The following is a 14,666-nucleotide window of genomic DNA, read 5'->3' as shown; positions in this document are numbered from 1 at the left end:
TAAAGTTCATATGCAGGGTTCTGTTGGATGATGCCACCTATGAGTGAGGATTTCTATCTTGCTATCCTCTGAGAACACCTGCTTCAGGTAAGTAGTCATGTTTTATTGTCTCATGTCCTGTTAATAAGGCTCTCAATCGGCTTGATTTTACAGCATATAGCTTTAAAATTTTATAACGCATGTTCCATATGTAAAGCATATTTTATTCACAGTAGGGTGCTCTTATAAAAATTGCATGGGAGTATACAATTGTAAAAATTATGCATATCTGTAATTTGCTACACATTAAATATGCTTTTAAATGCCTAACCTTCTGCATACATTCTAATCTCACTTCAAATTTATCCTTATTTTCAGGATCTTCTGGCTGTTGGTTATGGCCAGTTTGAGTTTGCCGAACAGAAAGAAGGACTGGCTTGCTGCTGGTCACTAAAGAACACTATGGTAATACAAAAGGAAATGCAATCTGATCTGTATTAACATATATCTTTTCTCACATCTGTACTAAGCAAATGTTAAAGAAAAGAATGTGGATACTTCTACGCATTAAAAACAGCAGTGAATTAAAAAATCACATGCTAACTTTTTAAAGCTTTGCAAGGTGAGAACTGGGTGTGGGCAGCACTGACCGCGCATAGTAATACTACTGCTTGCAAATAGTGCGGGTGTGTTTAATGCCCCCTGAACAGGTGGTAATAAGCACACCTATGCCGCCAGCAGGCAAGTAGGATAACCACTTCCCACACTAGAAAAAAAAAAGTGATCATGGCATAGCACCCCAGCCCTCCCAAAGACAGGTCAAACTCCTGCCCCCTAATCACATACACGTAACTTACATAATTCCTGATCATACACCTCTCCCATCACAGCCCCCCCCCCCCCAAGCATCATTCGACTCCCCCCCCCCCCCCCCCCCCCCCCGGAAGTTCCTTATTTGTCAGATTAACTGTTAGTGTCAGTACTGCAAGACTACAACCAGGGGGTCATAGTCATCATTTTCAAACCAGGCTTCAATGGGGCAGGAAGGAACCATTCCTGCCCTGACCATGGTACCACCAGGGATACCCCAGTATGTGCGAGGAGGATCAGGAGAAGAAGGGGGAAGGGTCAGGTGATGCTCTTAAGAGGAGTAAGTGATTGGAGGTTGGGCCTGTCATTGAGGGGTTAGGGTGCTTTTTTCTTTTTCTTTAATGGTTGAGCATCCCTGGGGAAAGGATCAAATGTATCAGCAGATAGTATAAGTGCATTCACACTATTTATCGATGCACTTAACACAGGCCTGTGTGGTAAGTTGGTACCCATGTGCTAACTGCAGGGCACTTGCCAATCATGCTCCCAAAACCACCTAACATGTGATAAGTGCAAACACTTAACACACTTTAATAAACATTCCTCTTGCTCATACAAATATTACAAATTATTCCTTTTTGTTATATGCAGCAATGTACAAGCAGAAGGTTCGCCTGTTTATCTGGCTGAGCATCAAGCCCAAGATTTTCTTCTGTGAAGACTGAAGTGAAATATTTGTTTAGCACTTTTGCTTTCTCCGTCCTCATCACTGTCCACATAGCTGTTCTCTTCACCTTTCAATCTTACAAGTTCATTGCTAGCTTTTCTCCTTTCCCTAATATGTATATCTGAAAAAGGTCTTGTCACCTCTCTTTACATCTTTAGCCATTTTTTGTTCTGCCTGTGATTTTGCTAGCCATATTTCCCTCTTTGTTTCTTTGACTTTAATCCGGTAAGCTGTTTCTGTGATCCTCTTGTTGCATTCTTCTGTATTTCTTGAATGCAGCCTCTTTTGCCCTTATTTTCTCAGCCATATGTTTGGAGAACCATATAGGCTTCCTGTTTCTGTTGTTTTTGTTTACTTTCCTTGTATAAAGATCTGTTGCTATATTTATAGCAGCTTTCTGCTTGGACCACTGCCCTTCCAACTTTTCCTATGCCTACCCATGCCATCAGCTTCTTTTTCAGGTATTTCCCCATTTTAACAAATTCTCCATTTCTATTACTTTGTTTTGCGTATCTGCACTCCGCTTTTGCTCTTATATCAAACCATAACATATTATAATCACTATTGCCTAGGTGGACACCCACCTGTATGTTGGAAATACTTCCTCCATTTTTGAGCACTAGATCTAGAGTCACCCCTTCCCTTATGGGTTCTGTTACCATTTGTCTGAGGCAAGCACTTTGACAGGTATCCATGATCTCTCTGCTTCTTTCTGATTCTGCCGATGACACATTCCAGTCCACATCAGGCAAGCCGAAATCTCCCAGCAACAGCACCTCATTTTTTTATTCCAAGCTTATGGATAACTCCATTTGGAGTGGAGGAGTGGCTTAGTGGTTAGGGTGGTGGACTTTGGTCCTGAGGAACTGAGTTCAATTCCCACTTCAGGCACAGGCAGCTCCTTGTGACTCTGGGCAAGTCACTTAACCCTCCATTGCCCCATGTAAGCCACATTGAGCCTGCCATGAGTGGGAAAGCGCAGGGTACAAATGTAACAAAAATAAAATTTGTGTTGGAGGTCTGTAGCTAAAACCCATGTAGATACATGTTCCATCTTTTCTTTCCAGGATGATCCATATAGCTTCTTCCTTTCCCCAGGTTCTTTGCATTTATGCTGCTCTGATATTATTTTTCATGCTCTGATATTATTTTTCACATCCAGTGCCACTTCTCCACCTTTTCAGCCCTCCATATTCTTCCTAAAAAAATTATAGCCCAGTATGGTCGCATCCTGTTCATGGGAATCATTGAACCATGTCTATGTAATAGCAGCAACATCCAGTTCTTTCTCAAACATCAGGGCTTGCAAATATTGAACCTTTTTACTTAGTGAGTATAAGGTTGCACGTTAGTCATGATTAACACCACGATTAATGGGTTCATTATTAGTCATGATTAATAATTAATCTGCCTACCTCCTCCACCTGCACACAGGCACATACAGTCTAGCATCTCTTCCTCTTCTACAGGACCACTGCCAGCTGGCTCTCTCTCCCCTCCCCTCCCCTCCCACCCTTTCCTCCCAACCTGGTTTATCTTTTGTTTTCAGTAAGTCTTTGCGTGCTGCACCAGCGGCAGCCGTATTGAAAGACCTGCCTGCAGCCAGCACCTGGGCTTTACCTCTGACCTGTGTAAATAATGAGCACAGGTCATACACCATGGAACAGGGCCAAAGGGCAAAAACTGATAAGCATGTGAACTGGAAACTCATGATCTGATAAGACATTTCTGCGTGCAAGCAGGCATGAGAAAGGAGCAATTATGAATAGACAAAAAAATGTGGTTTAGCAACAGAGGGGAAACAGATGGTGTTGAAAGAAAACAGGATGATCTCTGAGGAAGATAACTTGCTAAACCTATGTGAAGTGTTGTCTAAAATAAAGGTATATAACAGGGGCGTAGCCAGACTTCGGCAGGAGGGGGGTCCAGAGTTCGAGGTTAGGGGGCACATTTTAGCCCCCCCTGCCATTGCTGACCCCCCCCCCAGCGCTGCCAACCCCCCCCCCCGCCATTGCCGATCCCCCCCCCCCACCGCCGCCACTGCCACCAACTTTGAACCCCCCCTGCCGACGATCCTCTTGATCCCCCCCCCGCCAACCCACCCTCACCAACCCGTCCTCGCCATCGCCTTGCTTTGCTGGCGGGGGACCCCCAACCCCTGCCAGCCAAGGTCCTCTTCTTCCTTCATTCTGTTTCTGAGTCTGACATCCTGCACGTTGTCCCCTGCCAGCAAAGATAGGCGATGGCGAGGACGGGTTGGTGAGGGTGGGTTGGCGGCAGGAGGGGGGGGGGGGTCGAGAGGGTTGTCGGCAGGGGGATCCAGGGCCAAATCCACAGGGGCCCAGGCCCCCGTGGCCCCACGTAGCTACACCACTGGTATATAAGCAGTTGAATCAGAACAATACTTTGGAGAGACGGTTACAGATAACACCTATATGTAGCAGTGCTGTCCTCCCATGAGAAATTATTGATTGTATCTGTACTTTGGTAAGTAATAAAAATTTGCTTTTCTCATACGTGACCTTTTATCACTCCAAATTGTAAGTGGCTGGTACAGGAGTGTTCAGAAGTAAAGGACCAGTGCAGGCCACAGGCAGGCCTTCCAATACAGCTGGCACTGTAGGTGAAGACTTAACTGAAAACAAAAGGTAACCCTTGTTGGGAAGGGCGGGGAGAGAGAGCCACCGGTGGTCTGGGAGGGGAGGAAGCGATGTTGGACAGACCATGTGTGCAGGCAGGGGAGGGAGAGAATTAAGAGCTGTGGTGAGAGCTGAGAAGGGCGTCCCTGATGAGCACTTGTCCGACTTTACTTGGTCCATTTTTTCTTGCGACCAAGCCTCAAAAAGGTGCCCGAACTGACCAGATAACCACTGGAGTGAATCGAGGATGACCTCCCCTTACTCCCCCAGTGGTCACCAACCCCCTCCCACACTAAAAAAATAAAAATAAAACACTTTTTTGCCAGCCTCTATGCCAGGCTCAAATGTTATACCAAGCTCCATGACAGCAGTATGCAGGTCCCTGAAGCAGTTTTAGTGGTTGCAGTGCACTTTAGGCAGGCAGACCCAGGCCCATCCCCCCTACCTGTTACCCTTGTGGTGGTAAATGTGAGCCCTTCAAAACCCACCAGAAACCACTGTACCCCCCTTCACCCCTTAGGGCTATGGTAGTGGTGTACAGTTGTGGGGAGTGGGGTTTTTTTTTTGGGGGGGGGGGGATCAGCTCCCAAGGTAATGGAGCTATGCATATGGGAGCAATTTGTGAAGTCCACTACAGTGCCCCCTAGGGGGCACGGTTGATGTCCTGGCATATGAGGGGGACCAGTGCACTATGAATGCTGGCTCCTCCCACGACCAAATAGCTTGGATTTGGTCGTTTCTGAGATGGGCGTCCTCGGTTTCCATTATCGCCGAAAATCGGGGACGACCATCTCTAAGGTCGACCTAAATGTTGATATTTGGGCGTCCCCGACCATATTATCGAAACGAAAGATGGACACCCATCTTGTTTCGATAATATGGGTTTCCCCGCCCCTTTGTGGGACTTCCTGCGAGGACGGCCCAATGAAACTTGGGTGCCCTGCTCGATTATGCCCCTCAGTATCAACTTGTGGTTATTAAAGAATGGGTACTATAGTTATTTTCCTGGGCAGATGTTGAAAGCAATCAGGTGATTCGGCCCCCCCCCCCCCCCCCCCCCCCCCCGGTGAACCACAGTTTCCTGTTGCGCGCAGAGCTCTGGATCGGAATTGGAAACCTGCTGTATATTCCCATTCACGGACTCTTGGGAACAGCAAGATGGTAAATTAAATTCTAAATGTTACTTATATTCATGAAAATCTCAATTAGTCCTTTTGTTTGAATCCCAGTTCTTCTTTGTTTTTGGAAAAAAAACATTTAATATTTTCTCAACTTGATTTTCAGTTCTGAACATTCTTTATAAGATAATTATAATAATCCAGGTTTTTATGGAGAAGGTGTTTGAGATGATTAGTCACATAGCTTGCCAAAAGCAATGCTTAATTTAATCTCCTCCGTCCTCCTCCTCTATATTTTCCATATCATTTCAAACCTCTCATCACCTTTTTACCCCAGTCATCCAAGTGTTCCAGTTAGAAGTAACAGATCAGAAAGGGCTTATCAAGCAGTGTCTCCAGGAAGCCACAAATCTTCTCCAACTTTTGAGAAGCCTTCCTTTGATCAGCTGATAATATTTCCATATCAAAAAGATGCCATAGTTTGGCCAGCCACTTGGCTCTTGGAGGTACTCGCAGTTCCAGTGACCAGCAAGCACCAACTTTGCTGCACTAAAGCAGTGACAAACTAGTGTTATGAGCAATAGTCAAAGCTGGCACCTTCCTATTTAACAGGATACTGGCTGGATCCCACTGTATTATGTAATGAATACCTCTCCAGTAGGCCAGTGCCTTCAGACATGTCCAGCAAACATGCTCCATGGTTCTCCCCTTCCTATACCCGATATATCAGAATTTTTAAAATGTTTAAATAAAGGTGGGAAGGCAGATTTTACTTAGTATATAGAGGGAGGAGTTCACATGTCCAGGTCAAGATATGGAGAATTCTCATAGTATTTTACAAAAGGCTCTGCCAAACAGAGAGGTTTTTGTAAAATAGGTGCAGAACTGCATGCATTAAGTCCCTCCACACACAGAGGTAGCAGCGATTTTCATAAAGCTGCACATGGGGGAAAAATATATACAGACAGCCCCTCCCCCCACATATATACATACCTGGGAACAGCTTTCTAAAATTATGCTCCCACTGTAGAGGGCCAACCACCACTGCCCGCCCTTAGTGACCAAAGGTTCCTCAAGGCTTCCCAGGCCACAGCCTTTCCTCAAATTGCCGCACCCTAGCAAAATGCCCTTATTTGGATGCCTATGCCCTACAAAATTCTGCAGTTTCCGAGCTCCCAAAAAATTAAGACATCATCAGCCGTTTGCTTTGAGAAACTTGATCCTTAAGATTTAGCCAAACATGCTAAACCGTTACCTGTTTTATTGTCATTTCAGTGGCCAGAACGTATTTTTCACTGTGAAAGTGGGGTTACTGCACTGGATTTCTCAGCAGCAAATCCAAATCTTTTGGCAGTTGGAATGTATAATGGTGTTGTAGCAATTTATAATGTGCAGAACAATAGTGATACACCAGTCCTGGACTGCAGGTAGGTTTATATAAATGGTTATGTAGCTTTAGAGAACGATGGATTCTTTATAGGTTGTGGTACATGTTTATTTGACCAACAATGTTTTATAAACTTTATTTATTTATTTTAGATTTTGCTTACACTTTTTTCAGTAGTAGCTCAAGGTGAGTTACATTCAGGTACACTGGGTGTTCCCCTGTCCCCGGAGGGCTCACAAATCTAAATTTGTACCTGAGGCAATGGAAGGTTAAGTGACTTGCCCAAGATCACAAGGAGCAGCAGTGAGTTTAAACCAGACACCTCTAGATGTCAAGACCGGTGCTCTAACCGATAGACCACTCCGGCAGCGCAGCGTCAGTGAAGGATGACGTCAGAAGAAGGCGGGACACTGAGCGAACCAATGGAAGGCTAGAGACGTCGGGACTGGGAGCGCCGCCTCCTTCACTGACGCTGTGCTGCCGGAGGAAGGTAAATTTAAAAGAAAAAAAAAGGAAAGGGATCTTGGGGGGGAGAAGAGGGCGGGCAGTTCCTACATGGGAGCGGGAGGGGCAAGGTAAGCACGCAGCGGCATCGCCCCCCAGAGGATGGCGCCCCCCTGCGGCGCTTACCCCGCTTACTGCATCGGCACGGCCCTGCATATGTCAAACCACTATGAGTAAACATTTGTGCAACCAAAAAGCAGATGTTTGAGTGACCTTTTAGCACCATTACATGACCAGCAGTAATCAGTATGAAATGTGCTGCTCTTGAAAAATCTAATCAGAGTCCAATGTGCTCTGTGTTGAAGAAAGAATAAAGACTGGGTGATTGAGGAGGAGAGGGATGGTCTAAAGGCCATAAAGTCAAAAGAGGGACCATTGTTTTCCAGATATTGATCTATTTCTTTCATCAATTTCTTGACAGAGAAATGTTTTTTAGAATGGCATTGAAAATATTTATAAAATACTGAGGTAGAGTGTTAACAAAAAGGATATGAATGAAGAATATATTCTAATGAAAGTTCAGAGGAAGGTTTATAAAGGAGGTTTTTTCAAGGATTTATGCAGATTGTACCAATGAAAGAATTGAGAATCGAGTAATCCAAATTCAAGTTGCAGTTGAGAAAAACTACACTGGCTACCACTTAAAGAACGCATCACGTTCAAAATATGCTCCCTAGTTCACAAAATCATTCACGGAGATGCACCAGCCTACATGTCAGACCTGATAGACCTACCACCCAGAAATGCCAAAAGATCATCCCGCACATTCCTTAACCTGCACTTCCCTAACTGCAAAGGTCTGAAATACAAACTAATGCACTCATCAAGCTTTACCTACTTGAGCACACAGTTATGGAACGCATTGCCGCGCAACTTAAAAACGATTTACGAACTAACAAACTTTCGCAAACTACTGAAGACCCATCTCTTTAACAAGGCATAACACAAAGATCAACCAATGTGAATATACACAACTCCTCCACATATACTCAGAACTGCCCTACTATATCTGCTTGTTATACTACTATCATGTTTTATCATTATCATGTTGCCCAAGATCCTTCTGTAACACTAAATGTCTATTTCTAATGTATTTCCACTATTCATGATGTATTGTAAGCCACATTGAGCCTGCAAAGAGGTGGGAAAATGTGGGATACAAGTGCAATAAATAAATAAATAAGTAAAGTAGTTTAAATTCTCTATTAGCAACCAGCAGAGAAATGAGCCAAAGGTGATTTTGTTTATGCCAATTGTGCTATTCTACAGGTCCTTTGTCTATTTGTATTTTAGAATTATTCCGAATTGGCAGATTATATGATGTGTCAGATTGTTTGGGAAGATGTGACTTTAAATAATTACAGGCAGCTATAGCAGACTGTTCCAGTGACTCTGTGGTTTAAAATGGCTGCCTCAGCCTCCTAGAGATAGTCTTGCAGTACAATGCAGTCTAACCCTTTCATGGTATTATTATGAGACTACTGCTAAGGGACTATGGTGGCCATTTTGAATTAGGGGACAACAGGAGTACTAGATTCTGCATCACTCCATTCCCTGGTAGGTTCAGACACTATGTGTCTGGCATCTATGATTTCTCTGCCTCCCTTGCTTCATTGGTAGCACCAATCTCACAGCAAAAGTAGAAGTCTCTTTGAAATATTTGAGATTGCTTTTAAATCTGATAGTCGCACAAGTTTTGCAAGAACATATTCTGCCTTTTATGTCACACTTTTTCTTAACCACTTCCTTTCACACTTTCTAAAAGTTGATCTCCAGTACCCAAAATAAAGCAGGAAACACTTGGTAGTCCATTACACAGTGGCTGCTACCATCCACCCTCCTTGCCTCCTAGAGAGAAAGATCAGTTGGGCAGCTTGAAGCAAAGTTCAGTTACCTTGTTTTAGGAATTCCATCTCCTCTAAATCTGGTATCATCGAATCCTCAATTCCTGATCTATATCCATAAATTCCTCCTCAATCTGTCTTTCTGCAGATCCAAACAGGGTTCTTCAGGTGCTTCCTGCCTTCACTCCCAACCGTCCCCTGACTGTAAAGGCTAATTTATAGGATCCCAAGGAAACTGACTCTCCTCTTCCTAATTAGCCTCTTTCCACTGAATTGCTGAGTCATCCCCTAGCCATAGGAGCCAACTCTGTGGGTGCTTGAGCACCCCAATATTAAGAAAATTCCTTGTATGTGTCTGAGGAGGGGTTACTTTCATTGGGCTTAGCACCCCCCAATAATTTTGAAAAGTTGGCTCCTATTCCCCTAGCTCCAGAGAAGGGTCCCTATTCCTTACCTTAAATGACCTTGTCTGAGAGCTAGAAGGATCCTCTTGAAAGTTTGGGACTTTCTAGTAAAATGGCCAGGTTCAGCTACAGGTTCTTCCACTTAACCTATAGCCAGTCAGCACAGGTACCCTTCCACTGAAATATTATTTAAATATTATTATAGAATAATATAATAAAACTAGTATACCTATATCTTTGTTCATAAATCTCACATTTTATCTTGCTTTAGTGACAGTGTTGGCAAACACACAAGCCCTGTGTGGCAGCTGAAATGGACAGAACAAGACAGAGTTATAACAGATGATAAAGGGGAGGCATTAGTCTCTATATCTGCAGATGGAAGAATTGCAAGGTGGCATATAAGAAAAGGACTGGATTCTAGTGGTAAGTACCATATCATTAAAAACAAAAAAGAGCATAACATCTTTAACCAGCCAAATATTTTAACATAAACAAACTGATACAATGCTATTCCCCCCTCTCCAAAGTCCCTGCTCTCATTCACCTCTCTTCGTTCCCTTCATCCCAACCACTAACTCCCCTCTCCCCCTCTTTAATTCAACAACTCACCATATACCACCAGCCACATTCTATCAAGCGAAAGCAAGTCATATCAGTGTTAGATCATTATTAGGGCTGATTTTTCAGGGACCATCTATCACCCACCTGTCCTCAGATTTCTTCAACTTGCCTCTCACTGTTAATTTACTAGGGAAGTAAACATTCCAGAGTCTCCTGAACACAAAACCTCTTGGCACAGCATGTAAGGCGTTCTCCATGCCTTGGCCAGCTTGCAATGCATTTCCAATGCAGTCATCCATTCTCAGGAAATACTGCTGGTGTTTATGGTTTAGTTCTGTTTGTTAAAATTGCCTACTGTACCAAATAAATCAAGGTGATACATACAATTACAAATATAATCAGAAAGGAACTCCATTGAAATATAGGAAAGTAGTTCATATGCACAATAGGATTATTCAGACCAACATGCTATTGGCTGCAGGTTCAGCTTGACATATCCAAATTTAACCAACTTGCCGACCAGGACCCAAGCCTTACAGACCTTGGAAAGCAAGAGTGAAAAGATGAGTTTTTAAATTGTGTGTTCAGTTCAACAGGCAGGACTTGTAGCAAAAAAAACCTTTAGATTCAATGTAAATTTGAACCCTAGGGTTTCATGCAACATCTCAGCGCACAATCTGTAATAGGTCAGAGCTAATGGACAATCCCACCACGCAAGGGTAAATGTACTCAGCTGGCCACACCCTCTCCAGCAGTGGTCAGATATGGAACCAAACATTTTACTCAACCACTGTGGTATAAGATGCCATTGATACAGTACCTTTAGACGATTCTCATCCAGGTTTGCAGATATCACAATTTTATGAGTGATTTGGAAGATGAAATTCCACATTTTTTAAATCAGCTCCTTCCCTAGATCCTGCGCCCATTGAACAAGATGCTTGGGTTTATGTGTCATACCATAATACGAGGCCCTATACAATTTAGATAACAGCCTTCCATATCTCAACCCCCCCTTAATATCAGTTCTAGAGGGAGGATCTGAATGAAATAGAGAAAATGAAGGGAAATAAAGACCATGAGGCATATTTTCAAAGCACTTAGCCTCCCAAAGCTCCATAGAAACCTATGGAACTTAGCCTCCCAAAGTGCTTTGAAAATATGCCTCAATATGGCCTATCCAGTCTGCCCATCCATACCATCTACTATCCCTTCCTCTCCCTTAGAGATCCTATGAATTTGTACCAAGATTTCTTGAATTCAAATATAGTTTTTGTCTCCACCACCTTTACCAGGAGGCCATTCTATATATTCACCACCCTTTTCATGAAGAAGCATTTCTTTAGGACCCCTTTCACTTTCATCCTTTGCCCCCTCATTCCAGAGCCTCCTTTCAAGAGACTCGCCTCCTGTGCATTTATGCAATTGGGTTATTTAAATGTCTCTATGATATTTCCCCTCGCCCACCTTTCTTCCAAAGTATATATAATGAACAGTTGAGTAATCAATCTGAGTTCCTAAATTTCAATCCAGTCACTACCATTAATAATATAAAATAAGTCAAGCAACTGCGTTTCCAAAATTACATCAGTTTATTCTTCTTTTAAATCCCACTTAATAGTTTTTATACTATCAAACAACGTGCTCTATCTGTATTCACTCACTTTCAAACCACATTCATACTTCTGACGACACAACTGATCTCGGCGCCATTTTTCCAGGTCCCTTGAGTGAGGTCAATCCTGTGTAAGCAGCCGATAATAAGATTAAAGTTAAACCTCCGAAGACACCAGGAGGCGAAACACAGTACAAGTATTGCGTTGGGTTTATTTATGATTATGTCTGGTGCTGATTGTCAGAAATTGGCCATTACAGAAGGTGTAGTAGTGAGCCTATAGGAGAATACCCAAGGAAGAACTGTGACACTAGTAACTGGAAATGACGATGGAACTGTAAGATACTATCACTTGATACCAACAGTGAAGCCAGAAGAAAAGTTGTTTGATTAGATGAAAAGACACCATTACTATGAACTGAGGCTTCCAGAAAGTGATAAGTGACTTTGATGTTAAGGGTAATCGCTATTTGAAAAGAAAAGTGTTAATGCAACTGTGTGGCTAATACCTTAACATATTCATGGAAAAACACCATTGTTATAAACAGAGGCTTCCTGAAAGTAATTAGTGACTTTCATGTTAAGTGTAAATTGTGTACTTGGGAAAGAAAAGTGAATATGCAATCGTAGTGGGAAATACTTTTGCTGGTCAGTAAGGAACCAACTATACGTTGTTAATTTACTTACGGGGAGTGTTATTCTAGGATCATGTGATCTCCTTTGAGTTGTGTCGTGAGAAGTATGAATGTGATTTGAAAGTGAGTGAATGCAGATTAGAGCACATTGTTTGATAGTATAAAAACTATTAAGTGGGATTTAAAAGAAGAATAAACAGATGCAATTTTGGAAACGCAGTTGCTTGACTTATTTTAAAGTATATATAATAAGATCTTTAAGTCTGTCCCAATACACTTTATGATGAAGGCCACTGACTGTTTTAGTAGCTGCCCTCTGGACTGACTTCATCCTGTTTATAAACAGCCCCGAAGGCATTGGGACACTATCCACTGGAATCTTCTAATCTTTTTCAATATATACAATATATTGACCGTCTTGCTTTAAGTTTTTTATTTACACATCTTACTGGAATATTACTGCCCCATCCTTGACCATCTTTAAATCTAGATTGAAAGCCCACCTCTTTAACATTGCTTTTGACTTGTAACCACTCCCCCACGTTAATTGATTTGCTTGCTTTATTTTTGTCTATTAGATTGTAAGCTCTTTGAGCAGGGAATGTCTTTCTTCTATGTTTGTGAAGCGCTGCGTACGATTTGTAGTGCTATAGAAATGCTAAATAGTAGTAGTAGTAGTAGCAGCCAGTTTGAGAGCCAAATAACAGGCTCCAGTGGGTAGTGTCACAACACCATTTGTTTCATCAAACCTACTGCTTTCGAAGATCTCTCTTCCATTCCACTAAGGCCTTCACTTGTGTGGCTTGATAATAGCTAGCTAAATGATGTACCCCCATATCACTTGCAGGCTAGGAGGATTCAAACTGCAACCTAGGCAACCTTCTCCTCCATAACAGTGAAACATCTTGCTAGTCAACATTCTCAACTCCTTATCAGGGATTGCAAAGGAGAGGGTCTGGCAGACGTATAAGAATTTAGATAAAAACATCATTTTCAGGACATGAAATCTGTCCCCCCCCCCCCCCCCAAGAATAGTGGAGCTTAGTTGTCTTGTCTAATTCTACAACCACAGATTTAAACAGTGGGTGTAGTTTAACTCATACGTCCTATCCAATGTTTCTGCCTACACCCCAAGAGATCTCTTAGCCTCTCTAAAGGGGAAGGAGGCCACTATTTCTCTCATCCTTTTCCTCTCTATCACTATAATTAAGAACTCTGGGTAAGGTTCACATTGAAATCTGAGACATGACTACGATTTTGCATCACCTCCAGAACAACTTTCAGGGATTGGTGTGGATTACTCGCTGTTGGCATAATGTCACCTACAAAAAGTGAGATTTTGTAGTTTACCTTACCCACAGAAACACCCTGTACCTGAGGATTGGCATGAATCCATACAGCTACTGGTTCAACCACCAATGTGAATAAAAGAGAGGAAAGAGGGACACCCCTGCTTTGTGTCTCATTTCAGAAAAATAATTTGGAGTTTCCCTCATTGACCTAAATTTTGCCTTTAGACTTGGAATAGAGTGCTCCCACCCATCTCTGGAAGTTGGGTCCAAATCCTATCCTTCACAGACCCACTCCACCCTGTGAAAGGCCTTTTAAGCATCTACTGCCATCAGGACCAGCAGGGTCTTGTTCTAAGCCCATACCAACCAGTTTACCAGTTGCCTCATACTGTCTGTTGGTCAGTGTGTATTATTGCTGTAATAGCTTTATTCAAACCAGTGCTGTAGCGAGGGTGCTTGACACCCGGGGCGGGTCGCCGCTGCGCACCCCCCCCCCCCGGGTGCAGGGCACGGCACCCCCCCCCCCTCCGGAGCGCCCCCCCCCACGAAACGCACCCTACCTTTCAGCGGGGGGGCAGGCGGGAGGGCCGATCCGCCCCCAGTGCACGTCACTGGGAGCTGCATCGGCTCTGCTGCTTCCCTGCTTTCCTCTGCCCGAGAACAAGAAGTAACCTGTTTCGGGGCAGAAAGAGCAGGGAACCAGCGAGCCGACACCCCCCAGCGCGTGCACCTGGGGCGGACCGCCCCACCGCCCCCCCCCCTTCCTACGCCACTGATTCAAACATGATGTCTATATTTGAGCCATGAGTTTAACATCCAGATTCAGCAGGGATATAGACCCATATGACTAGCACAACATTGGGTCCTGCCCCTAAGGTCTGGCAATTAAAATTCAATGCGAAGAAATGCAAAGTGATGCACTTAGGGAGTAGAAATCCACGGGAGACATATGTGTTAGGCGGTGAGAGTCTGATAGGTATGGATGGGGGAGAGGGATATTGGGGTGATAGTATCTGAGGATCTGAAGGCGACGAAACAGTGTGACAAGGCGGTGGCCTTAACTAGAAGGTTGCTAGGCTGTATAGAGAGAGGTGTGACCAGCAGAAGAAAAGAAGTTTTAATGCCCCTGTATAAGTCGTTGGTGAGGC

General features: G+C 43.5%; 1 protein-coding gene across 3 annotated transcripts in view; it reads left to right on the top strand.

The window, feature by feature from the left end:
• WDR78 (WD repeat domain 78) overlaps positions 1-14,666 on the top strand; it is a 160,966-nt gene that overhangs the window by 122,611 nt on the left and 23,689 nt on the right. For all 3 annotated transcript variants that reach the window (XM_030207191.1, XM_030207190.1, XM_030207192.1), the window contains exons 10-12: positions 358-444; positions 6,549-6,700; positions 9,684-9,838. In XM_030207191.1, coding sequence (XP_030063051.1) covers positions 358-444; positions 6,549-6,700; positions 9,684-9,838 — 394 coding nt within the window. The remainder of the gene's footprint in view (positions 1-357; positions 445-6,548; positions 6,701-9,683; positions 9,839-14,666) is intronic.

Source organism: Microcaecilia unicolor, chromosome 6 (genome assembly GCF_901765095.1).
Source record: "Microcaecilia unicolor chromosome 6, aMicUni1.1, whole genome shotgun sequence".
Lineage (NCBI taxonomy): Eukaryota > Metazoa > Chordata > Amphibia > Gymnophiona > Siphonopidae > Microcaecilia > Microcaecilia unicolor.
This window is presented reverse-complemented; position numbering and strand designations above follow the sequence as displayed.